The sequence below is a fragment of the Bos indicus x Bos taurus genome, chromosome 12, assembly GCF_003369695.1.
Source record: "Bos indicus x Bos taurus breed Angus x Brahman F1 hybrid chromosome 12, Bos_hybrid_MaternalHap_v2.0, whole genome shotgun sequence".
NCBI lineage: Eukaryota > Metazoa > Chordata > Mammalia > Artiodactyla > Bovidae > Bos > Bos indicus x Bos taurus.
Window position 1 is genome coordinate 14,975,354 of NC_040087.1, and position 27,583 is coordinate 15,002,936.

The window sequence follows — 27,583 nt, forward strand, 5'->3', positions numbered from 1 at the left end:
TCCTCTCTGGGTCTCTGTCAGGAAAGATAGAGTGTGTCTGCCCTTATCTCTGCTTGGACATCATCTTGAACAGAAAACTAACTGAGAAGTATGATAATGCTAGTAAAGATATTTTTTAAAGTGGTGATTCTTAGTCAGAAACCAGAATGAAGAATTTTTATTTTTAACATATTAAAGTATAAAATGGCAGATTTGTTGTTTGGTTAGCTCTGTGATGTATTATCTACCATATGCTGTCTGTTAGTTAAAAAAAAAAAAAACATGAAACCATTTGGCAGTTGCACCAACCAAAATTACAACCAATGCAAAAAATGTAAGATATCAGGGAAATTACATGCTGTTGCTGTAAGTTCAGGTTTTAAAGTTTTGTGACTCTCGTAGTTAACGCTGTATAAGACATGATCTCTGCCTTCCTGGAGTTGGAAAGACTAAACTGCTATACGCAGAACAAGAGCAAAGGAGATTAAAGTCCGTAATAAATGACAGCCCGCCAGTGCTGTGAATTTCAGAAAGTAAAGTGTGAAATGGCAGCTCAGGCAGCAGTCCGCAGCCTTTCTGGCACCAGGGACCCGTTTTGGGGAAGACAGTTTCTCCACAGATGGGGTAGGGGGTGATCTTGGAGTGATTTCAAGCACATTGCATTTATTCTGCACTTTATTATTATTACATGTACCCCACCCCAGATCATCAGACATTCCATCCTGAAGGTTGACGACCTCTGAGCTAAGAGATTCACTGAAACAGTTGTGACTACTTATGACAAACACAAGACATCTTTTACAGTTGCAGGACCGGCTCTGCCTCCTAATTATAAAAGCAGTAGTTCAGAATCATCAGACAGCGACGAGGACAGTAGTTCTTTGTCCGAAGAAGGAAATCAAGAATCTGAAGAAGACGACACTGGTCCACCGGCACGGTCAGTCCGTTTTTACATTAAATGGTAAACCAAGCTCCAAATCTGGTACTTATTGGTTAGAGTAGATAGCTGGTAAGGGGCTTCCCTTGTGGCTCAGATGGTTAAGAATCTGCCTGCAGTACAGGAGACCCAGGTTCAATCCCAGGGTCGGGAACATACCCTGGAGAAGGAAATGGCAACCCATTCCGGTATTCTTGCCTGGAGAATCCCATGAACAGAGGAGCCTGGTGGGCTACCGTCCATGGAGTCGAAAAGAGTCAGACACGACTGAGCGACTAACACTTTACTTTCTCAAGGAGCTATCATAACCTGCATTTATACAGCACAAGAAAAAATCACTTCATATTTCATTTCCTCATGAACTATACCTTTTATAGAAAAATGTATCTTAGTAGTATATAGCTCCAGAGATATCTAGAATTTCAATAAACATCTTATATAAAGGATTTTTCCATAAGGTATTATTGAAGTGATTAAATATTCTGAATAAACCATACATCTTCTTTTAAAATTTGTGTGTGCAGTGTGTGCTTTTTGTTTAAGTAAATGAAGAATTCCCTCTGACCTAGCCTTCCTCACCAGTGGCCCATGTAGATAAGAAATCAAATCTTTATTATTGGATAGCAAGGGTTTTTTTTTTAATGCATTTTAATGACTAAGGGACAAAAATAGCAACCCTTACAAAAGTGAATTTAAAAGCCAATGTCATAAATTCTATGCTTAAAAATATCTCACAAGTAGAATATTTGAAACTTCACTGATAAGAGTCTTTATCAACACAGAAAATACAGAAAATTGATACGTTACTGCTGTGTAAAGAAGTAACCAGTCTCTATTTTAGACCTCAAGTGAATTCCCGAAAAAGATTAGTATAAGATCTGTGGTAGCTTTTCTTTTTTACTTAGCAAGATAAATTTATTATTTCAGAGTTTATACAACTAAGTTGAAATTGCTGCTGCTGCTACTGCTAAGTCTTTTCAGTCGTGTCCGACTCTGTGCGACCCCATAGACGGCAGCCCACCAGGCTCCTCCGTCCATGGGATTTTCCAGGCAAGAACACTGGAGTGGGTTGCCATTGCCTTCTCCAAAGTTGAAGTTAATATGTTTTGAAGTTAATAAATGAAGTCATTAAATGTTAATAAATGAAGTTAATAAAATTTTAATTTAAAAAATTAAAATTTCCGTATGAAAAAGTTTCTGACATACATGCATAAAATTACACTGTTTTCAGAAAACTAAGGAGAAATCAAGATGACGATGATGATGATGATGATGAAGGGTTTTTTGGACCAGCTCTTCCTCCTGGATTTAAAAAGCAAGATGATTCTCCTCCACGGTAAGAATGTGTACCCTTTCAGGACAGTCTTTTCTCAAGTCTGTTAATTCATTAAAGAGTTGTCTGAAATTGTTTGTTTGTTTGTTGTGTTTTTTAATTGTATTTTTTTGGCTGCGTTGGGTCTTATTAGTTGTGATATGTGATCTAGTTCCCTGACACAGGATCAAGCCTGGGCCACCTGCATTGTGAGCTCAAAGTCTTAACCACTGGACCACCAGAGAAGTCCCTGAAATTGTTTTTTAACTTACATGTTTATATAACATTTGAAATAAATTTGAAATGAAAAAAAAATTTAAAATCCACATAAGAAAAGTAATTATTTACATGTTTATGACACTTAACAATTCATGAAAAACACTCACATCTCTTATTTGATACTCACAACAGCGTTTTGTGATAGGCTGGGTGAAACATAACCCTTTCCCCCCCCTTTTTTTTTGACAAAGTTTCACATATAGCCAATGAGTAGAATCCTGGTATTTGATCTTTTTTTTTCTTTCTTTCTTTTTTTGGCTACACCACTTGACATATGAGATCCTGGTTCCCCAACCAGGGATATAAGTCAGACATCTTAATTATTTATTGAAAGAACAGGCAAATCCCTATGTACCAAATTACACAGTTAACCTAACCTCAAATGTATTATCCATGGATTAAGATAGCAGCACACCCCTTACAGAATTGTCATGGTGCTTGAGATGTCATATCTGTATACATATATAAACGTTTGATTCTTCTGTAGTGCCTTGCACAGAATAAACATATAGTAAATATTGTCTTCTCAAAATTAAAAAATTTTTAAATGCTGAATATGAAATTGCACATCAAATTGTTTATAATTCTTAACACTATATCCCAGTGTGCAAGAACAAGTAGGAAAGGCTGTTGTACATTTTATATTCAGAGGTTGTAATCACAATTGTCAGCTTCTAATTTTCATATAACTTTCTGAAAGTAATTGCCTCTGACTACAACTCAAAAAAACACTTTTTGTTATGAATATAAAACAGTTTTTGTAATGGTGTCTGCAAATAAAAGGGAGCTTATTATTAAAAAAAAGAAATAAGAGGGCTGGGCAATCCATGGCTGCTTTTGTATGGCCCCCAAGCTAAGAATGATCATTAGGTGCCATTAAAATGCAAAGAAAAATATGTGGCAGAGACCGAATGTGGCCCTCAGAGCCTAACATTTTCTGCCTGGCTTTTTATGGGAAACTTTCTGACTGCTGGGATGTAATATTCCTTTCAAGAAAACAGTTATTAGAGGCATAGCAGTTTCTTGAGAATTCTATCTTGACGATAATATATGTTTGAAATAAACAGATGGTAGTATATATTGGAAGCAAAACCTTCCATAAGCCTATAGCATGCCATGGTTATATTCCTTTACTATATTTTAAGATTGTATGTATTAGTAATTTTATCCTCACAAAATTCCCCGAGGCCAGAGAGTTGAGCTGTACTTGAATTTGTAGATCTGCTAAAAACTCAGAAAACACTCTTACAGTACTTCCTTATATAAATGACAACTGATTTGATCTCTCTTAATACCACACTTCCGCATTTTTCATATGTACAGTTGTTTCGGTTCATAGCAGTTTTATGAACCAAGACAAGAGGTAACTACGTGGCCGAGATCAGAACCCAGACCCTGAGACTCTAGTGCTGTTTTTGCCCTGCTGGGAAACCTGTGTGTAAGACTCTGAACATAGTGCCATCTGGAAAATTCAGCTTAGGACATCACTGCCCTCTTGGTTGGTTCCACTAACACAGGGACATCTCTGGAAAAGAGCAAAAATAGAATGGAGAAACTTAACAGTATGAAAGAGAGTAGAAAATATCATTCCTCTTTTTGTTTTTTCCACACAAAAAGTAGCACTTTCTCTTTCGAAGACCCAGAATTTCAGCAGGTTTTCTCTTTTGAACAGTGTTAGTTGCCTCAGACTGTGGCAATAGGGCAACTTGAAAGAAAATGAACTCTAACATCACATAGACCGGGGTTCAAACTCCAGCTCTGGGGACTTCCCTGGCAGTCCAGTGGTTAAGCCTCCATGCTTCCAATGCAGGGGATACAGGTTTGATTCCTGGTTGGGGAACTAAGATCCATATGCCATGCAGCGTGGCCAAAAAGAGGACAAAACAAACAACGCAAAAGCTCCAGTCTGCCGCTTACGAGTTTGTGTTGTCCTTGGGCATCATTTTGCTTAGGTAGAAAATGGAGCAACTTATACCAACCAGGACTTTTTTAGGGAAACAGAAAAATGCACTCTCTGCTTGAAATGAGGTTAGCATACCACCTTTTCCTTTCTCTCTGGGTCTCAGAGGAACTCTTTTCTTTGTAACACATTTCCACATCATAATGGGGTTGTTAGTGAGGAGGAAATGTTGGTTTTTATACTGCCTTGACACATGTAACCATAAATAAATTACTAACAGCTGTTGTATGCATTCGCTACATATGTCCTTAAGACTCCATTTGTACTTAAGTAGTTCTGACTGTAATTAAAATGCCACTAAGGTTTTTTTCAGTGGACAGTGACTATCAAAACTGAAAGCCAAGGCACGAGATAAAAAGATCTTCACAGACTTTAGTCCATAATACATAATAAGGATTCTTTTTTTTTGTTCATTATTTTTATTTACCGTACTTCTTTTAGGAAGTGGGTTTACACCACTGCCACAAAGGTTGAGAATTACTGGTTTAGCATCTAATCATTAACTAATAAGTAGAAAATTAAAGTGTAGAAATTAAATTTTTTTATGATACTTGGTGAAAAAATGCTAGGTTTGTTGTTCAATGCCTCAGTCGTGTCCGACTCTCTGCAACCCCAGAGACTGCAGCACGCCAGGCCTCTCTGTCCATCACCGGTCCCGGAGCTTGCTCAGACTCGCGTCCATCAAGTCCAGTGGTGATGCCGTCTAACCATCTCGTCCTCTCTCTCTCTTTTCCTCCTGCCTTCTACCTTTCCCAGCATCAGGGTCTTTTCCAATGAGTTGGCTCTTCGCATCAGGTGACCAAAGTATTGGAGCTTCAGCATCAGTCCTTCCAGTGAATATTCAGGGTTGATTTCCTTTAGGATGGACTCATTGGATCTCCTTGCAGTCCAGGGGACTCCCAAGAGTCTTCTCCAACACCACAGTTCAGAAATATCAGTTTGTCAGCTCTCAGCCTTCTTTATGGTTCAACTCTCACATCCATACGTGAATACTAAGTTACAGAGTAAAAAGCATACATTGAATAAGATTCTCATTTTCCACATTTGTTATTATCACCTGGCTTTTTATTCTTTGTGTGAGCTTTTACTGAAAAGTAAAAGCCAACTGAAAGCTGACTTTTTAAAGGTATGTTTTCTTTTTCAGGCCTATGATAGGTCCTGCACTACCGCCCGGTTTTCTTAAATCTACACAGAAAAGTGACGAAGGCAGAAGTGATCCAGGACAAGTGTCATCAGATTTCAACTCTGAGGTTTGGGGATTTTTCTATTAAAGAACAAGATGTAAGAAACTCAAGACTTTACATGGTAGTAACTATAGTCATTTGACTCAAATGTAATGTAAGATGTGTCATAGTCATACTAATTTAGGACTGTAGCATAGGTAGATGAAATCAAAAGCTATCTCAGACCTGAGATTCTGTTAGGAAAATGACGAGGCAGTCACGTGTTGACAGGGTGTGATCTATTCATGCTTCTCATCCTTAAAGGAAGCTTTTGCGTCCTAGAAAGTAGAATACAGTAAACAGTTTAAGGAATCGCTGTGATTTGATGCAAAAGAGAGCAAGCTGAGAAATGTTTAAATAGTGAAATAATTATTATAAAATATTGAAATTAACTTTGTCCCACCCAGTTCTGGTACCATTATTTAACAGGGTCACTCGTGGGTACATGATGTTTTGAAAAGAAAGAGCCAGTGATTCCGAAATCAAGGAGGAAATCTGTTTTCTTATCAGAGGGCTGCTGCTGCTGCTGCTGCTGCTAAGTCGCTTCAGTCATGTCCGACTCTGTGCGACCCCATAGACGGCAGCCCACCAGGCTCCCCCATCCCTGGGATTCTCCAGGCAAGAACATTGGAGTGGGTTGCCATTTCCTTCTCCAATGCATGAAAGTGAAAAGTGAAAATGAAGTCTCTCAGTCATGTCTGACTCTTAGCGACCCCATGGACTGCAGCCCACCAGGCTCCTCTGTCCATGGGATTTTCCAGTCAGGAATAGTGGAGTGGCGTGCCATTGCCTTCTCCATATTAGAAGCCTAGTCCTTAACAATGGCTGAGATTTAAAGAATATAATTTATAATGCATTTTCTCTATATATGGATACTATTTTCAGCTTCTCCAAAGCCTTATGAAATAATTACGATCTGTATCTTAGAGATGCTAAAGGCCAGAGAAATTGGGTAACTTACTCCAAATAGCACAGTTTCTGCTTAGCAAAGCCGAAACTCAGAGCCCAATTCTTAGGACTTTAAATCACTGTTCAGTCTGCTCTTCTGCAGTACCATCCTATATGTGAATTCATAGATTCCTGTGCATCTCCACTGAGAATTCATCAGTTCCACAGAGGTTGTTACTGAAGGAAATGTAATTCAGTGGTTAAGCTCATGAACTCCAGCATTTACTCATTCTTTCAATGAATGATATAGAATACCTACAGATGATTGTAGAACACATAAGTGTGTCAGGCATTAGTCACAGAAATCGATCTGACAAGTTCTGTTCCCACCTTCCAAAACGCCCAGAATCCAGCCACTTCGGCTGCCACCCTGCCCCAAGCCATCACCCTGTTTGACCTGTGTTATTGTTGGTCTCCTTGTCTTAGCCCTCGATGCTCTGCTGCCTCTTCTCAACACAGCAGCTAGAGTGGCCCAGAGAAAGTCAGATCGCATCAGTCACACTCAGAACTAATTTGCTGCTCCCCTCTCTGTGTAAAAGTCAGAGTCCTTACAGGGCCCTCTACAGTCTGGCTCCCATTAACTCCCTGGTTTCCTCTTACTTTGATCTGACCACACTGGGCTTCTTGCACCTTAAATATGCCAGGCAGGCTCCTACCCCTGAGCCTTGATACCTGCTATCCACATCTCCCCCAGATATTTATGTGGCTGGCTTGCCACCAGCTAGAGCACTTTTAGCTGCTAATAGCAGAAAGTCCAACTTACAATGAAGCTTAGTCTCAACCTTCCTAGTTAGCAAATGGGTTGTTTGTATAACTTCCTGAATGATCTAGAATCTGTATTCCCAAATTAAGGAAAATGTGTTTCATACCTAAGACGAGGTCTAGAGATAGGAACACTCCACGGCTGGTTAACTTAGCCTCACGAGATCACCCAGGACCCCAGTTTTGAATGTCTCCTCTGTCACTTGCAGCATGTTAATTCCTCTTAGGCTGACCCCTTCCTTATACCAGGAAGCCTGCCAGAGTCCTTAGATTGACACGCAGGTGGCAATGTCCAGACAGAGGAATGAACCCTGTCTTGTATCCCCTTCTTAGGGGGAGGAAAACCTCTCCAGGTTTCCCATAGACCTCTCCTCATATTTCTGTGGCCCACACTGAATCATATGCCTATGCTCAAGCCATCAGTTGGGCACGAGGAGTGAGACCAAAGTGATTGGCTTAGAATTATCAGTTTTCCCCAGGAATTAGAGAAGGTTTTAGTTTCCTGAAGAAAGCATGATTCCAACCATCATGAACAAACACTGGGTTGTCTTAGCAATAGTTATTGGTTGGAGCTGTTACAGTTCCTACATATTTCAGGCCTCTACCTTTATAAAACTATCTCTTATTGGAAGAAAGTGTAAATATCATTAGCTTATCCCATCATCCTAAATGTCAACACTCTATTGATACTATGTTTCTTGTAATTTTTAAAGTTTATTATACATCTGCTCGTTTTATATCACCAAGTATTAAGTTTGTAGGGGGCTATAAATATGTTTAAGATAATGTCTTTGCCATCAAAGAGCTTACTGTTGTTGAGAAAAGCTAAAACATTTACAGTTAAATCTTTAGCAGTTGAAATAAAGGAAATAATAGTCTGCTGTAGTATAAGTAGAAAAAATACTGGCTTTGATCTTAGAATATTTAAGTCTTAGGTACAAGTTTTACAACCTCAGACAAGTTGTTTAATCTTTCCAAGTATATTTCTCTAAACCTAGGTTTCCTCAGAAAGAAAATAGGAATAATGATGCTATTTCCCAGTTTTATTATGAGGTTCAAATGAGACAAAATCCAGTTATTGAGAGAGTGTGTGGCTTAGAGTCAGCCATAAGACAAGGTATAATTATCCAGTTATTTGTACTGAGAACAATTGCTATAGAAGTTCAGAGAAGAAACCACAGAGAGTTAACATTGAGTGGTTAACAGGGAAAGTGTAAACAACACAAATTAACTCGCCTGGTCCTGGTAGTTGAAAAAATAAGAGGAAGAAACTACCGGTCCCAGTGGGAGTACAAACATCTTATTGTGATTCATCTTGTTGTTTATCTTACCCTCTCTCCTTCTCGAGGTCAAGGACTATTTTAAACCCTAGTGTATATAGCATCTAACACAGAGTCTTACATGAAAACCCTTTGTTAAAATGATTTACCAAAAACAATTTGAATTCCATTTTTGCAATAATGTGTCTCTGGAGTACTTTGGGCACCAAATGCACCCGTTTGGGCCAGCATTTTGGAAGGCACTGCACAGCACTTCTGTTTCAGTGGACCATACTAAATCATGGAGGCGAATATAGCTTCCAAGAACGTCATATTCATGTGTTTCTTCTTCCAAAGAGCTCTTTCTGTACCAGGAAAGAGAATGGCTTCAACTCTGTCTTCTCTGACCACTTCCTTGGAGTATTTCAGAGGAATTGTGAGGCCACATCTGTGTCCATCAGGAATAGAGCTGAGTGAGTTAATGAGCTCTGCCATGGACACAGGGGCTGAGGTGGGACAGATCCCACGCCCTGGGTTTGTGATCTCTGTTGGGTGCGCTTGACGAAGGCACAGGAAAGGTGCTCAGTGATTAGCCAGTGACACGGTGTTTGCTCCTTCGTTCTGTTTCCAGGTTATCGGTCTCAGTTAAATTTTGAGTAATTTAGGATCATTTTCTGTAATGTGTCACTCCACTCTTGGTTTAAAGGTCCTGTCTTGTTTCAGAAGGAAACGGATAGCAGTGAGGAGGAAGACATTGTCGGGCCGATGCCTGCCAAAGGACCAGTTAACTCCAGTGTAACAGCAGAGTTTGAAAAGAGGGCCCAGAGAATGAAAGAAAAACTGACCAAAGGAGATGACGTAAGTTTCAAATACACAGAACACTTTACTCTGAGAAATCGACCACATAGATCAAAAATCTCAATTTTGATAACAGACATTTAAAAAATGTCCTTCTGCATGTGTATGTATATAAAAATTTGGTCTCTAGGGTAACTCAGAAGCCATAAAAGGAGAAAACTGACAGATTTGCACAATTAAAAATGACAGTATGGCAAAAGATAACATTAAGTCCAAAGAACAATAAATTAGATGAAAGTATAACATATTTGACAAGAAAAATCATCCATCTATTAAATCATTTTCTCTTCAGTTCAGTTCAGTTGCTCAGTTGTGTCTGACTCTGCGACCCCATGGACTGCAGCATGCCAGGTTTCCCTGTTCATCACCAACTCCCAGAGCTTACTCAAACTCACGTCCTTTGAGTCGGTGATGCCGACTCGATCCAACCATCTCATCCTCTGTCGTCCCCTTCTCCTTCTGCTTCTGCCTTCAGTCTTTCCCAGCATCAGAGTCTTTTCTAAGGAGTCAGTTCTTTACATCACATGGCCATAGTTTTAAAAGGAGCTTCAGCTTCAACATCAGTCCTTCCAATGAATATTCAGGACTGATCTCCTTTAGGATGGACTGGTTGGATCTCCTTGCAGTCCAAGGGACTCTCAAGAGTCTTTCTCCAACATGACAGTTCAAAAGCATCAATTCTTCAGCACTCAGCTTTCTTTATAGTCCAACTCTCAACATCCATACATGACTACTGGAAAAACCATAGCTTTGACTAGACGGGCCTTTGTCTTTCTCCTAATGTCTTTTTCTCTTAACATCTGCCTCAGCTGAGAAGCATAGTCACTTAGGTAGTATTCTATACATGTATGCAAACACGTCCACACTTTCCAGGATACTTTTTTTTTGTTTAACTTTTTATTTCTCTTAAAGGATTCATCTAAACCAATTACGAGAGAATCTTGGATGACTGAACTTCCTCCAGAAATGAAAGACTTTGGTCTCGGGCCCAGAACTTTTAAGAGAAGAGCTGATGGCAAATCTGGAGACCGATCAGTCTGGACCGACACGCCAGCCGACAGGGAAAGGAAAGCTAAGGTGAGAGGGCTTGTGTGTTCCTGTATTTCTGTCCACGTTGGCTCTATTTTGAAAAAAATAGAAGGCAGAATTATTCCAGGGTACTGTTTCTTAGCTTATGATTCCCAAGGGAAAAGATTTCCCCTGAAGGAAAGTTATAAGAAAAGAAAGCGACACCAGTTGCTTCCTGTGTATTCATTTATACTGTTTCCCAACAAATTGTCTCATTAAACCTCAAGAGAACCTGGAGACATAAGTTTATTAACCTCATTTTATGAAAGGAGATACTGTGCCCTATGAGGTCATTTTTTCTGGAATGAAATGCTGGTAAGTGATGAACAGTAATTCCGTTCTAGACCTTTCTGATTCCAAATCCCCCAGTCAAAATGTCTCCATGAAAGTTTCTTTTAAAATATCTTGGAAAAAACCAAAGCACAGATTAACCTAGCGAGTTAAGTGATAGTAGTGAGTGTCTCTGAAAGTAGCAGTAGCTCCAGTGCACTAAACTAACTTCACATTACTGTCAAGACAGGCAAAAAGCCCTTTCCTTAATACATTGAATAATTTACCAAAAAAAGAAAAAGGAAAAACTATGCATAAAATACATCATTATTATTAGATTTTCTTTTCTTGGATTTCTACACGTATTATGAAATATTCCATTGTTAAGAATCCAGCCAGTACTAATTCCTTAAATTCACTTCATCAGAAATTCCAATTTCCTTGAGTTGTGAGTGTGGTCTTAAATGCTTGACTAATTGGCGCCTTATGATTATAACTTATCAGTTTTAAATTAAACAGTTCCTTACTTAATTCATGCCCCTAACTCTGTTTGTCTTGTTCATTAGTACCTGGAATTATGAAGATTTCTATTTTCATTCTATAACCAAAAATTGAATGTCTCCTCTGGCAAGCATCATGTTTGGTCACAAGTGACAGAGAAAGCTCCTTAAGACACTTTGATTTTCATGAAGAATTGGTTGTGAAATAGTGTTGTTCTTAAAATGTGGGTGATGTGTGGAAATCACCTCATTTTAGCAGAATATGTGGCAAAACCATACGTTCTCTTTTACCCTGAAGACTCAAGGAAATCCGAGAGTTATAATGGACAGGTGAGGTGAACCACCACACCTGGGGGGAGAGGCAACGGAAGATGGGGGGTAGAAGTGAGCCACACCCCACAGCCCCACTGCTGGGCACGTGCCCTGAGGAAACCGCCATTGAGAAAGACATCAGTGTTCACTGCAGCACTGTTTACATTAGCTAGGACATGGAGGTAACCTAGATGTCCGTCGACAGATGAATGAATAAAGAATTTGTGGTATTAATACATATACATAATGGAATATTACTCAGCCATAGAAAGGAATGCATTTGAGTCAGTTCTAATGAAGTAGATGAACCTAGAGCCTGTTACACAGAGTGAAGTAAGTCAGAAAGAGTAAAATTAATACTGTATATTAACACATACATACCGAATCTAGAAAGATGGTCCTGATGAACCTATTTGCAGGGCAGCAGTGGAGACGCAGACAGAACAGACTTGTGGACACAGCGGGGGAAGGGAAGGGTGAGACAGATTGAGAGCATAGTTTGGAAGCACACATTACCACGTGTCAAATAGGGAGCCAGTCGGGATTCGCTGTATGACTCAGGGAGCTCACACCGGGGCTCTGTGACAACCTGGAGGGGTGGAGCGGATATATATATACCTACGGTTGATTCGTGTTGCCATATGACAGAAGCCAACACAGTATTGTAAACCGATTATCCTCCAATTAATAAATAAATTTTAAAAAAGATGTGAGCCACACACTGTGAATGACTAGTGTTGGAATGCCTGGCTGCTCTTTCTTAACTGGTCTTTTATAAAAATAACTTACTGGCATTTTTATAATTTCACCTTTAAAATTGTCTCCAAAAAGACAACTTAATACCCTTGCTTACATGGATTTTTTTTTAATATTTTTTAAATATTTATTTATTTGGCTTACTCAGGTCTTACTTGCCGCATGGAGAATCTTCCATTGTGGCGTGTGGAATCTTTGATTGCAGCACACAGACTCTCCAGTTGTAGCGTGCAGGCTCAGCTGCCCCGTGGCCTGTGGCATCACAATTCCCCGACCTGGGATTGAACCTGTGTCCCCTGCATTGCAAGGCGGATTCTTGACCACCGGGAAAATCCCTTACATGGACTTTTTATTTGTGCTTTTTTCAGACCTCCTGTTCCTCATTGTGTGTGAGTACATGTCTAGCCTACAGCTAGATATGCAAGAAGTCTTCCTCAAAGGAAAATAACACAGAAAAATGGAACGAAGAGAAAGTAACCAGTACAATTTGAACTTAAGATTTTAGGTCCTGTGACTGAGTTCTTTAGATCTAGTCATTCTTTTTACGGTTGAAAATGTTTTGTTGTATATTTACAACAGACTAACAAAGGGATTATTAATACCCCTTAGATCTTATGTGGTTCTATATCACAGCATGTAATACTGCAGACTTATATTTGTGGTAGAATTTATCACAGAAAGTATCACAGAGCTGTCCTTTATAACGTGAAGTTGCTCAGTCATGTCCGACTCTGCAACCCCATGGGCCTACCATGCTCCTCTGTCCATGGAACTTTCCAGGCAAGAGTACTGGAGTGGGTTGCCATTTCCTTCTCAAAAGGATCTCCTCGACCCAGGGATCAAACCTCGGTCTCCCACATTGTAGGCAGACGCCTTACCGTCTGAGCCACCAGGGAAATCCTTTATAAAGGTCATGACTAATTTTTGATTTTTGTAATGGATCTTCGTCAAGTTTCCTTTTTTACTCTCTCTCCAAATATCCTTTTTGTGTGTTTTTTCCATCATTTCCCTCCTTTTTTTAAAAATTTATTTTATCATCTTACTTGTTATATTTGATTCCCCAGCGTTCATCTCCCTACCACTAATGCCAACATGGCCTAAATGAAGTAAGATTAGAAAGAAATGAAAGTGTTATGCATAAACTAATTGAATAAGATCTGTTATAATCTCACCTCCCAGTCTTGACTAGATTTACTCTTAGAAGGTCAGGTCTTCACCTCCATCTTATCAGAACATCATTTTTCTCTTAATATTACAAGTAAAGAATCTGTTTCTGGGAAAATTGTTATGGAAAAATGAGAAATGAGCTACTCCTATGTTTTTTAACATACTTTATTAAGTACAGTGTTGTTTTAGTCCATTATTTAGATAAAAATTGGGCTCAGATGGTAAAGCGTCTGCCTACAATGTGAGAGACCTGGGTTTGATCCCTGGGTTGGGAAGATCCCCTGGAGAAGGAAATGGCAACCGACTCCAGTACTTTTGCCTAGAAAATTCCATGGACTGAGGAGCCTGGTAGGCTACAGTCCATGGGGTCGCAAAGAGTCAGACACGACTGAGCGACTTCACTTCACCTGACTTTCTTAAGCAAATAGCAACAGTATAAAAACATGCTTTGAGAAAAATAGTTTTCAGTTGTTTTTGTCTGAGCCTTATTCATTCCTGGTTGGGGCTGTATTTTGCTGAATATTTTTTTTTCTAACCAAAATTTATTGGAAATTTACCTAAGTATTTCATCAGTGTGTGTGCTATAGTAAATGGTATATCTTTTTAAATTTCAAATTCTAATTGTTCCTTGCTGGTATGTTTTGTTTCTTGGCCTGGTATCCTACAGCTTTGCCGTGCATCTGTGTGTGCTCAGTCGTGTCCAACTCTTTGCAACCCCATGGTCAGTAGCCCATTGGGCTCCTCTGTCCATGGGATTTTCCAGGCAAGAATACTAGAGTGGGTTGCCCTTTCCTTCTCCAGGGAATCTTCCTGACCCAGGGATCAAATCCACACTTCTCTGTCTCCAGCATCAGCAGGCGGATTCTTTACCACTGAGCCACCTGGGAAGCCCCAGCTTTGCTATACTTGCTTATTAATGCTAAGAGTTGTTTAATAGATCGTGGAGTTTTCTACATTGACACTCATATGTCTTCTGTGAATAAAGATAGTTTTATTTTTATTTTTCTATACCCCTTTTGTTTCTTTCTCTTAATTTTTTTCCCTCAAAAGTGCTTTTCCTGGTTTTGAAAACAGTAATGTAAGATTTCTTCTTAAGCCTTATTTTCTCAACTGCATTTTATTACCGTTTGTCAGACTCATCTCTGAGTTTGATAAAATCCAGTTAGTTGATTGGATGGAGGTTTTGTGGGCTTTTTTTCTTGTTTTCAGGAAAATGTTAGAGTAGGAGACTAACAGATCCCTTACCAAGAATATTACCATTTCTAGTGGGAAGAGAATCAACAGGCCTGGCTTTGTCTAGTCTCCTGTTAATCTGAATTAAAATGATAGTATTTCTTGTTCATTTTTTCCTGATAATGTGGTTCCGTAATGTGTTATCTGTTCATTCCTCAGGAGATGCAAGAAGCAAGAAAGTCATTCAGTAAGAAGGATGAAGAATATATACCATCAGGAAGGGATAAGAGATTGGCTGAGCAAGTATCCTCATACAATGTAAGTCAGAGAGTAAAATGCATGACCTTGCTTTTTTTTTTTTTTTACATCTTTTAATGCTCTTCTCATTTTTTCTCTTTTTCTTGTTTCTCTTTCTTTTATGTTTTTCTTTTCATCTCAGTCTTTTTCTATACATCTGTTCTGAAAAATACTCTCGTGTGTACATATATGTATACAAACATATGTGTATAATCCTCATGTTGTGGGCTTTTTTAATGCATCTCATAATATTTTCAGGTTTTGGGGGTTTTTTAGTTTTGTTTTTTTATTTTTTTTTAATTAATTTATTTTAATTGGAGGCTAATTACTTTACAATATTGTATTAGTTTTGCCATACACTGACATGAATCCACCATGGGTGTACATGTGTTCCCCATCCTGAACCCCCCTCCCATCTCCCTCCCCATCCCATCCCTCTAGGTCATCCCAGTGCACCAGCCCCAAGCACCCTGTCTCATGCATTGAACCTGTACTGGCGATTCATTACACAGATGATAATATACATGTTTCAATGCCATTCTCCCAAATCATCCCACCCCAGTTCATTTTTTACTTGAATCATATATCAGAAATTCAATTCCTGGAGATGGGTAGCACATGATCAGAAAGTAAAGAGCCCTATTAACTCCTAGAGATCCCAATTCAAACATTTCTAAATATAAGCCAATATGGAATTTTGATGTAAAGATTTAAATAAAAGTATGAAACTTTAAAATACAGTTCAATTTAAATTTGAAAACAGTCAGGATTCATTGGGCAAACTATTATTTTTGTAATTGTCTCTTACTCATTAAAAAAAGAAAAAAAAACAGCAAAAAAAACCTAGTATTTCACTCAAAGAATAAATAAACCACTGAACCCTTCAGCTCCTGAAAGGTATTTAGGTGTTCAGGAAAACTACCTTCTATTCCCAGTGCATTAGTTTATAAAAAGTTCTATAAGCATTAAAAATATAGTTAGCAAAGTTTTCACAGACTTGAGAGTGCTTCACTCACAACAGCCTTAAAAAGACTTCTGTAGGAATCTTCATAGGAGCTTTATTCATAACAGCTAATTTCTTTGATAAGCCCAGGTATCTATCAGTAAGCAGGGGGCCAAGGGGGAGTATATATATGATGAAATACTACTTGGCAATAAACAGGAACAAATTGCAAATACATGCAACATTGTGGATTAATCTCAAAGTCATTATGCTGAGTGCAGGAAGTCGTACCCAAGATTTCATACACATGTACCACTGTATGATTCCATTTATATGAAGCTCCACAGTAAGCAAAATGTGTCTGTGGTGGGAAAAAATCAGAATAGTCGTTGTTGGAGCAGGAGTGTGGAGATGGACAAGAAAGGAACATGCAGAGCTTCTGCAGTGATGGAAGTACATCCCACATATTGCTGGGAGTTCAAGTTGCAAAGCTCAGTGGATGCAGTGTTAAGATTTGCACATTTCATTCTATGTAAATTACTTTAAAAGAAAACAGTGTAAACAAATATAGAACATGTAATGATGTCTGCAATTTACTTTAAAATGCTTCCAAAAAATTAGGGTTTGAGTCTTATGGTGAAATTTTGGTTACTTATGAGACCTACTTTTCAAAATATTAATGTTGTTTTCAGACTGAACCACCTCCTAGTATTGATAAATTGAACAATCTTTATAAAATATGACCATGAAGGCAAAAGAGTTGGACACGACTGAGCGACTAAGCACAGGAAGGCAAAAGAAAAACCAAACAATTAGAATCTTAGCATGAATTTTCTAAAGCTTCTGAGAAACTATCACATTCAAAATTAATTGCCCTTGTTTTTTACAAATTAGTATAAAACATACACGTTTTGTTAAATTATTAAATTTGGTAAATCAACAAACTGGTCGTTTAGCAAATTGATCTCACATGAGTTGGCTTTTGGTGTGATTTTCTGTGAACTAACTGCTTCTAGATGTTTTTATTACTCACTTATAAGTTTGGTCCTCTGTGTCAGTCACAGAATGCAAATGTGCTAAACCAGGTAGACGGCACACCTGAAACAAACTGATACAACAGCTCATTTCTTTTATCATAACAACAGTCCACTTGAATTGTGTGGATTGACTATAATAGTCTACTGGTTTAACGTATTCCTCTGTCTTTCTTGGTGTTCAGTTTACTACTTCAGGGGGTCAGTCAGTGGAAACTGACCATTTTTCTTTGTCCACTGGTGCTCACTTTTTGTTACCTTCTGCAGTTTGGCCCATCAGCGTAGACCGTCTTCCTCAGCACCAGATCTAGGAAGTGCAAGCAGGACTTCTACCGCTTCTCACAGTTTCTCCAAACTCTGCTCTCTGTTTCCTCCAGCTCTTTCTTAAATCTTCAGCCTTTCCCATCCAACTCTTGATAGCCTGTCTGCCTTCATCCTTATTGTCTCATTAGTGAATTATTATCTCATTAGTGGAAGAAGGGAGGGAAAATGTGGAGAAATTGCACTAAAAGGTTAAATTTTACAGTATAAATGTTTTACATTTATATGTACACATATAATTATATTCTCCATTATAGTTCTCCATCCCAGATTAACCCTACTCCTGTGCTTTCCATTCTCTTTCCCCCTCTGTTTATACCAAACTACCAGACAGAACCATCTGTTTTACGGGACACCTGTGTGAGAACCTGGGTGGATCTTCACAGCACAGGTTCCTGAGATCCATGGTGGCAGCTTTGATTCACTGCATCTGTCATGGGGCTCAGGAAGCTGTTTTTCTTTTCAACCAGTCAAGGGTGGAGAGAGATGGCCTTTCAAGTGTTTTTACTCAGTATTTACTGAGTATTGTCCCCTCAGAAAACTTCTCCTGGACATGTCATTATAAGTTTCAATAGTTTGCAGAGATACAATTTATAGCTTGTTTTATTATTCTTTTCAGTGTTTCAGATGGAATCTAAATGCCTTAGCAACATATTATCTATTATTATCCTTTAAAAATATGTATGAACAAGCTCTTCCTTAACAGTTGGAAATTTTATTTCATCCTTTTTTCTCCTTGAATACATAATTTCATTTCTCTTATGCCACAAATTTTATCTTAATGGAATCCACTTTTACGCTTGAAAGTCTTTTATGATTATATTTGAAAAGTCATATTTCACTTCAGCAAATCTATGCACATAAATTGAAACCAAAAGGTTTTAATTTCCTGTATCTAAAGTCTAAATGTTTACACTTTTCTTCCTTTTGGATTAAGTTGTAAAATCAGTTGATAAAAACAATATAAACATGTCTCAGATTTTGATAATTATTAAATGTCAAAAGTAAAATGTAAACCTTATATCTTAATGAAAGACCTTTTCTCCAGTTACTTTCTGGTCTTTCAATGAATGTTACTGCTAGAATAAGACAGATTTCAGCATCAAATATGTTCTTTATTTAGTTCATTTGTATAGTTAAGAGTCATATGGTTAAGAGTTAGGAAACCATGTTCACATACAGCAGTGGGTAAGAAAGGAACATGGTTCATTATCATGATGTCATTCAGTTCTTTAAACAGTTTCTATTTATGTACTTAAACCTCAGAATGATCTATTAACAAAAAATTACTATTATTAATGATATCCCAACTTTCACTCTGTCTCAACTTTGATTTTTTCTTTCACATCAGTCTCTGTTTTTTGTTTTGCAATTAGAACAGCTTGACATTTAGTAACTTCTCAGCTGAGGGCTGTTTCCATCTTTTTCCAAAGGGTACAAGTTGGCAGCATTGTCCCCTACTGGCTACTGAAGGGCGGGGCGAACAGGGACAGGAAGGACTGTAGTGCCCCGACTCCAGCCCCCTGAACAGCGTGTATTTCTCAGTCTCACTTTCCAAATCCGCATAATGGCAATAATAACATTTAATTTATATTGATTATAAATTTAGATGTTGTCCAGATTACAACATAGTAAATGCTCAGTAAATTGAATACTTAACATTTATTGACTGATTCTTATGTACCCCGATATGGTACTAAATCCTTTGTATTCTTTAGATGACCTAACTCCTACCTCATCCAAATATTTGGACATTACTGCTACTAGGGTTTATTATTTTACAGCTGAGAAACGTAGGCATAAATTACTTGCCTGTGATCAGCAAGTGTTGAAAATGTCAGCACCATCATTGCTACTCTGGTTTCTCCAAATTCAGCGCTTATGTTCTTAACTGTTTCTCCATGCCCTGTGTATTGATAGGTTATTTTTTCTTAACAATATTTGATTCTTTTTACCTCCACTTTCATTAAAAATAAAGATTTAGAAAGCACTTAACTTGCAAATCAATTTGTTTCCTAAAGATGTATGAAATGATCAGTGTATGAAATGAGAGGGATTGAGAAGTTGGAAATAGTGCTAATTTAAATAAATTCTTAACTATTACAGCATCCAGCTAGAGCTAAGTTTATAGGAAATAACCACATAACCTAGTTGACAAAGTCAGATCTCATTGTCACATCAGACAGGTGAGGCTGGCTTTCTGTGAAAAAGTCTGACTTCATTTCTCTGTTCAAATAAATATGATTATGATCATTTCTATGACACTTCTGAATTGTACCGTAGGTGGGTAGGTGCCATGAATTTGTCTTCTAATGAAATAAGATGCTGCCGCCTTCAACATTTCTTACCAGTTATTTTGCTTTCACTGAGCTCTCTTCATGTCTTTGCTCTCAAATATGTTCTCTGACAGGAGACAGGGTGTGGAAGAGATGTGGTTGTTAAGCAAAACTTACCGTCTTTCATTGTCCCATTCTGCAGTGTATCTGAATTCAGAAACATTCCAACAGCAGCAGAAATACCATTCCAAAAGGATATTACACTCTTTAAGAGAAATTATGTTTGAGACACAGAATAATAGCTCAAAGCCTCCTAGGTTTACCGTTCCTTGATTAGAAGTTTCGTTCATACCAGTATTGCAGGTTTTTTTATTTGATGCTCTGGAGCCTTGCTCCCCAAGACAGTGTTCTCTAATAAGATTCTGAAAGGCCTCTTCTTCATTAAATGGAAAAGGGCTGTAATAAAAGGGTAGATATCCTCACAAGATGCATTATCAGGCGAGTCCATTTTAAGTGAGGCTACATGAAGAAGCTGAGAATCACGGGTAGAGAACGTTGAAATTCCCTGTGCCTTCAATACCCCTTGGAATCCACTCTGTGTGGCCCCCAGGGATGGATACACACACAGCTGGTCTGTACTGCCTGCACCTACTCCCACATCTCACACCCTGCTCACACTCACACTGACACACACACACACACAGCAGTTGGATGGCTGCTGGTCTGTACTGCCTGCACGTACTCCCGCATCTCACGCCCTGCTCTCTCACACACACACACACACACACACACACACACACACACACACACACAGCAGTTGGATGGCTGCTGGTCTGTACTGCCCGCACGTACTCCTGCATCTCACGCCCTGCTCCTCCAAACCAGGGCTATTCTGTCTTATCCTTTAACTAATACTGAAAGGTCTGTGATGAATCTCTAATTTATAAAAACCAGTTGCCTCTGCTCGAACCTCATCCTCCTAGATATATTTGAAAATGTGAAACTAATATCATACTATAAATCAGCTATACTTCGATTTTTTTAAAAAAGAAAATGTGAGCACCTTCCCCAGCTGAAAAGAAAGAGAATGAGGGCAATAAGGAAAGCTGAAAGGGACAGAAATCCTCTTGGCACACAGTCTATGCCAGGACCATGCAGACGTGACCTGCACCAGCCTTGGATTTTGTCTTCTCTGTGCCGTTGTTTTTCTGCTTTGAATGTGCTTTCGCTTCAGCCTGGCGGTGCCTGTCTTTTCCATTCCACCTACAAAGGCTTCGTGGACCAGCGCGTCCATGAAGCTTTAATCAGGCTCCCAAGAGAGAAAGTAATTGCTCCTTTCTCTCCCATTAACACTGACTCATCATACGATGCTTTGCATGATGGTTATTTAAACATTAGTTTCGTGTCCATCTTGTTCTTTTTTGATCACGTGGCATGAGTTCATAGATACCTTTATTTTGGTTGAATTGAATTTGCCTCTGATACATATTTTCTTCAGAGATGCTGTCTCAGATTTAGAAAAACCATTGAGGGACTTCCCTGGTGGTCCAGGGGTTAAGAATCCACCTGCCAATGCAGGGGACATGGGTTCAGTCCGTGGCCCAGGAAGATGCTGCAAGCCGCAGAGCAGCTAAGCCTGTGCACCACAGCTGCTGAACCCATGTTTTAGAGCCCGAGAGCCGCAACTCCTGAAGCCCACGTGCTACAACTCCTGAAGCCTATACTGCAGCCTGTGCTCTGCAGCAGGAGAGGCCACTTCAGAAGCCCTCACACTGCAAGTCGGGAGTAGCCCCCCGCTCGCCAGAACTAGAGAAAGTCCTCGTGCAGTGAAGAAGACCCGGCACAGCCAAAATAAATAAAATTTTTTTAAGTATTAAAAAAAAGAAGGGGACTTCCCTGGTGTTCCCAGGGCTAAGACTCTATGCTCCCAATGCAGGGGGCCTGGCTTCAGTCCCTGATCAGGAAACCAGATCCCACATGCCGCAACTAATACCCAGCACAGCCAAATAAATAAAAGTAATAAAATTTTTTTTAAAAAAGAAGAAAAACAGTTGGGGTTTGTAAATAGCCTCCCTTAATGTTCACCATTACCACTTCATTCCTTTGTTTCCTGATTATTATATTCTGCCAGTGACGTATCCCAACTAAGATTTTTATTTCTGCTGTCTTGCTCTCCCCAGGAATCAAAAAGGTCAGAATCTCTTATGGACATTCATCATAAAAAATTAAAGAATAAGGCTGCTGAAGATAAAAATAAGCCCCAAGAGAGAATACCATTTGACCGTGATACAGATCTCAAAGTTCATCGGTTTGATGAAGCTCAGAAAAAAGCCTTGATAAAGAAATCTAGAGAACTAAACAGCAGGTTTTCACATGGCAAAGGCAATATGTTTTTATAAGTAAGTATCTGTCAGTAAGGCATATTTTCATATTGATAAATTTTGAACTTTTTTTCTCAATAGTTACCTATAACTGTAAAAATTGATTTCCTTTTATAATAAAGTAGATTATAAACCTGCAGATTTTTTTTTTTCTAAATAAGTGTGAATTTTGAAAATTCAGCCTTGTGGAATAAAAAATATGTTATCCTGGGAAAGTAGACTTGTCCTGATAATAACCTAACGGGGCATTACTATTCAGAATGCTAAAATAAAAGCTTTTCATTTGTCAGAAGCAGCAAAGAAAAGTGTGATTTGAAGCTTGAGTAAATATGCATGCTTTATTAAAGAATGAGGTTTCTTAGCAATTTTCTTATGTTATTAAATAAGATCACAGAAGATGTTCATTGCTTTTGAGAAATTCTGTGCAAGTTAAGGTTCAAAGCCATTACATCACTCGTACATAGCCCAAACTGACAAGGGTTCATAATTGTGATTGCATAAAAGCTAAGGTTGCTTCGTAAAATCTTTGTGATTTTTAATTGGATGAAACCTACATCAGTATTAAAGTGTGGCTTTAAGGGAAAATACTGTTCAGATGAGAATTATTTTCCGACTTACTGAATTTTCTTATTCTTACTTCAGGGGGATTTCCCTGTGCAATGAAGAAGAGTTGAAGAATACTCTTTTTTTCTGTCTGTCCAACTTTATTCCTTTCTTTTGAGTTTCTTAAGATTAGAGGATGACTTTAGTCTAAAAAAACCAAAAAGATTTACCTTGTTCTGTGCATCCTTTAAAGTCACGTGAAAACATAAAATTGGTGTGTCTTTTAGAGGAGAATTTTATTTATGTGTCTTTGGCTTCTGAGGACGTGTGGGCTTTTCTTCAAATAATCATTTTTAGGATCCTTCCACCCACCTTCACAAGTGCTCCATAAGATCTGCTCAGGCCGATCCAGGGCGTCTCTCCCACAGCCCGAACCCACCATCAGATGTCACCAGCCTGCCCTGAGAGACTGAGTGGGATCCTCCCAGTAAATCCATGAATTTGAAGCTATTTTGGTTTCCCTCTAACCTGCAGTCAGTGAACAGACAACATTTACTTGAAAACAGAGGGTGTGAAGGTTTTTTCTATTTTGTTAGCAGTTTGCTTGTTTGGGCTATCAGAGCTTTTTCTTTGTGGTTTGGGTTTTTTGGTTGGTTGGTGTCACGAAGTGGGACCTGTGCATTATTTCGTGTGCTAAGGAAAAACCATTTTGATTTTTCGAACCTTAGTAAGTAATCCTAGAGGATGCCTTCAGAGGTCACACCATTAACTTTTAATGGTGTGAAGTCTGAGACCTGGGCTCTGTGTTCTTCACCAAAGCTTTGTAAGTCTTTAAACTGCTTTGGGATGATCTGACTTGGCCCATTTTTATATGTAACATGTTTTAGCTAATTCATTGTGGACAGATCTCTGCAATCAACCATGAATAACTTTTTTTAAAAAAATCAAACTCATATTCCCCAGATATAAAAATGGAAAGTAATCAAAGCCACCGTGATGGAGGATGGTAAGTCTGTGATGCTTCAAGCATTGCCTCTGAAGATGTTAAACAGAAAATTCTCAACAGTTAGGCCTAAATTCAAATTCTGGAAGTTACACTTTCTTACAGATTAATCCCAATTGTTCTGCTAGTTCTGTGTTCTAGTTTTGATGCACATGGTTTTAATGGGGAAAGATTCTGAGTCCTAGTTCATTTAGGCTTCATGAAAATTGAGTATAAAACTGAGTGTTCAGTCAGATTATGGGCCAGATTCTTCTTCTTAGACTTCTTAGACTATACAAATACAATGATACCTTCCATAAGAGTAACCCACTCAAGAATGTTCCTGTTTAAAAGATGAATTTTTTTCTCCTGAGCAAATTGGAAAGGTTCCTAGTCTAAGCAGAATTGAACAGAGCTGCCTTTTGATTGAAGATGTCATTTTTAGTGGGTGATATTTTCTGAACACAAAACTTTGTAGAAGAGTATCTATTACTTTCACTGATTTTGTTATAATGTTTTTTCTTCTGATGAGATGTTTTCTAGTTCCTCATCCTCATGTAAATTCCTAATATATATATTTTTTGAGAAGCTTTTGGCATTTTTAAGATAAAAATGTGGTCTTTGAATACTTATTTTTGCTTTGCTTTCCTCACTGTAAAATAGAGAGATATTCCTATAGTATGTATTTATTGTTTCTCCCATAATGCTTGGAATGTCTGTAACCTCACCAACAGGGAGAAAATACTGATACTTTCCATGAGTGACCACATCACTGGTTCAGTTCAGTTCAGTCGCTCAGTCATGTCCGACTCTTCGCGACCCCATGAGTCGCAGCATGCCAGGCCTCTCTGTCCATCACCAACTCCCGGAGTTCACTCAGACTCACGTCCATCGAGTCAGTGATGCCATCCAGCCATCTCATCCTCTATCATCCCCTTCTCCTCCTGCCCCCAATCCCTCCCAGCATCAGAGTCTTTTCCAATGAGTCAACTCTTCGCGTGAGGTGGCCAAAGTACTAGAGTTTCAGCTTCAGCATCATTCCTTCCAAAGAAATCCCAGGGCTGATCTCCTTCAGAATGGACCAGTTGGATCTCCTTGCAGTTCAGGGGACTCTCAAGAGTCTTCTCCAACACCACAGTTCAAAAGCATCAATTCTTCGGCGCTCAGCCTTCTTCACAGTCCAACTCTCACATCCGTACATGACCACAGGAAAAACCATAGCCTTGACTAGCCGGACCTTTGTTGGCAAAGTAATGTCTCTGCTTTTGAATATGCTATCTAGGTTGGACATAACTTTCCTTCCAAGGAGTAAGCGTCTTTTAATTTCATGGCTGCAGTCACCATCTGCTGTGATTTTGGAGCCCAAAAAAGTAAAGTCTGACACTCTTTCCACTATTTCCCCATCTATTTCCCATGAAGTGATGGGACCGGATGCCATGATCTTGGTTTTCTGAATGTTGAGCTTCAAGCCAACTTTTTGACTCTCCTCTTTCACTTTCATCAAGAGGCTTTTGAGTTCCTCTTCACTTTCTGCCATAAGGGTGGTGTCATCTGCGTATCTGAGGTTATTGATATTTCTCCCGGCAATCTTGATTCCAGCTTGTGTTTCTTCCAGTCCAGCGTTTCTCATGATGTACTCTGCATATAAGTTAAACAAGCAGGGTGATAATATACAGCTTTGACGTACTCCTTTTCCTATTTGGAACCAGTCTGTTGTTCCATGTCCAGTTCTGTTGCTTCCTGACCTGCATACAGATTTCTCCACAGGTCTAATGCTATTTCACACCGCCCTGAGGACAGTTTTACAAAGTGTGAGGCCAAACCAGAGTTTTTTTGCCCTGTGGAGACACTAAACCCAATATAACAACACTGACAATAAAAGAACAAAACAGCTGTTTGCACAGGATGGAAAAGTGGTCTTCATTTCATCTCCTCCCCTCTTCAAAGCTGCCCAAGGCCTGAAAAATCAAGTCTGTGCTCCACCTGGCAGAAAATTGGGATTGTTGACATTTTCTAAGAACTTTTAATTTTCTTTACTTCTTGGCCCAATTTTGTAGAACTGTGACCTCTTTTGAAACCTAAAAATAAGAAAAAAGAACAACTCAAGTTCAAAGAGTGAAGCAGACACTTTTAACATTTTTTACTGTTTGGTGAAGGTGATGTTTTAAGTTCATTGTCCCTGAAATTATACGATTTTTGTTCCACTCTCTAAATTGTCATCTCAGATTTTGATGCTTCAAATAATACCAACATTACCAGTAAATCAATGGCTCTAGCAAGTGGGGGAATTGGCAGAAGAAACAAAAGGTGAGAGGTGGTAGCTACACCCATAATAAAGCTGTCTCATCAGATAACATTTTTTTTTTGTATCGGGAAAAATATCATAAATTATTATCTCTATGCCCAAAGAAAAAGAAAAGCTACAGTTTTACTAAGAAGTTTTTATCTTGTTTGGGTGTAGCAGCTTCTTGACATTTGTCACTTGAACGTTTTATGGTTCTTTGAAGTAATGATATTTTTTAGAAATAAGGTTGATCTTTACATGGTACCAAGGCCTACATGCTCCATGCTCCAGAAGAGATAATCAGTCATTATATATAAATTAATTGATCCTGAAACATCTTGGTACCTTCTGTCTCTTATATAGGGTGGATAATGTTAACATTATTGCTTAGAAACATATGATCATGGGAGATAGTTTTTAGACTATTTACAGGAGCCCATATCACTTCACTTCCCTGTTTTCCGTGGCAGTGATAGGTATTATTAGGGAAAGGAAAATTCTCTCTTGAGTTGTATACCTAAAAGGAAGAATCAACATGGGGAAAGTCGCTAGAGAGAGTCACCCATAAAACAGCAACGCCAAGTCTTCTACTTGAGAATGTTAATTTTTTGTTGTTGTTGTTTGACTTCTGAAACCATCATGTAAGTTTGGTCTACAGCTTCAGAAGGTCATGCATTTCCTGTTCTTGGAGAGGTATATTTTTTTGCAGCTTAAATATTTACCGTGACTATAGTGTGTGCAAAATTAAAAAGCTATACACTGTCTTTCAATCTTTTCATTTTGATTTTATGATTAAAAGACTGTTTTTAGAAAAGAAGAATTTCTGAGGTGTTATTTTTTATGTATAAATAAAGATGCATCTATATCTGAAGTTGTGGCCTTTTATTTTTGCTTTATTTTAATGTTAATTAGCTTATCTGAAGCAGGCAATGTTTTTAAAGAGAATGTCCTGTAAAGATTTATTCTAACCAGTCAGATCATTGTGGGGGTAAAGTCTTTCAACCCAACTCACTTGCCAGATTTTCATTATCCCAATATAACTGCAAATATTAAGTATTTGGGACTTCCCTGGTGGTTCAGTGGTTAAGACTCATACTCCCAATGCAAGGGGCATTGGTTTGAGCCCTGATTGGGGAAATAATATTCCTCATGCCACATAGCTTAGCCTTAAATAAAAAATTAACTATTTATTTAAAAACATAAGAAAGACAATTTGGAAATGCTCTTAAGAGCACCATGGCACAAGAAGGGCTGACACTAGCTTTATAACCAAAATTTCATTGTTCTACATATTGAAAGATTATATGACAGTGGTGGGTTTTTCCTGGGTTGGTTGATTATGAGATTCTTTGGGTTTTGCTTTTTGTTTTGAGGGAGTTTTTTGCTTTGTTTTGTTTGGCTTTTCTAGTTTTCAGATTGTTCCAGAAAGCATATATTCTTTTATAGTCCCAGGGAGAAATGAGTTTTTTGTTTTTAAGTTCTAATTTTGTATTACACAGTGTCAGAAACTAAATGACTAGGGAGACAGGACTCAGGATTTCTCTCTTCCTTAACTGGGGAAGTGACCAAAGGAGATACTTGGCAATACAAAAGCTAAGCATTAAATGATAGGAATCTGGACATAGAGTATCAAGGAAAGAGAGCCTTTGAATTTTCAGATCATTTTCCTATAGTAAATATTTCTTGAGGAAATACTGCACTTGTTCATTCAGTAAACATTTGTTAAATACCCGGGTGTATTCTAGGTGCTAAGAACACA

At 38.5% G+C, this 27,583-nt stretch overlaps 1 protein-coding gene across 3 annotated transcripts in view; it reads left to right on the forward strand.

Moving 5' to 3' along the window:
• Positions 1–26,695, forward strand: part of GPALPP1 (GPALPP motifs containing 1) — a 33,064-nt gene extending 6,369 nt beyond the window's left edge. The window contains exons 2-9 of one of the 3 annotated variants that reach the window (XM_027557190.1): positions 784–916; positions 2,148–2,252; positions 5,612–5,717; positions 9,386–9,517; positions 10,430–10,594; positions 14,983–15,081; positions 21,815–22,033; positions 22,658–23,494. In XM_027557190.1, coding sequence (XP_027412991.1) covers positions 784–916; positions 2,148–2,252; positions 5,612–5,717; positions 9,386–9,517; positions 10,430–10,594; positions 14,983–15,081; positions 21,815–22,033 — 959 coding nt within the window. In that variant the 3' untranslated portion in view covers positions 22,658–23,494. Of the gene's footprint in view, positions 1–783; positions 917–2,147; positions 2,253–5,611; positions 5,718–9,382; positions 9,518–10,429; positions 10,595–14,982; positions 15,082–21,814; positions 22,034–22,657 lie in introns of all 3 variants that reach the window. The other 2 variants (XM_027557189.1, XM_027557191.1) reach the window with 2 other exon arrangements.
• Positions 26,696–27,583: the final 888 nt, after the last annotated feature.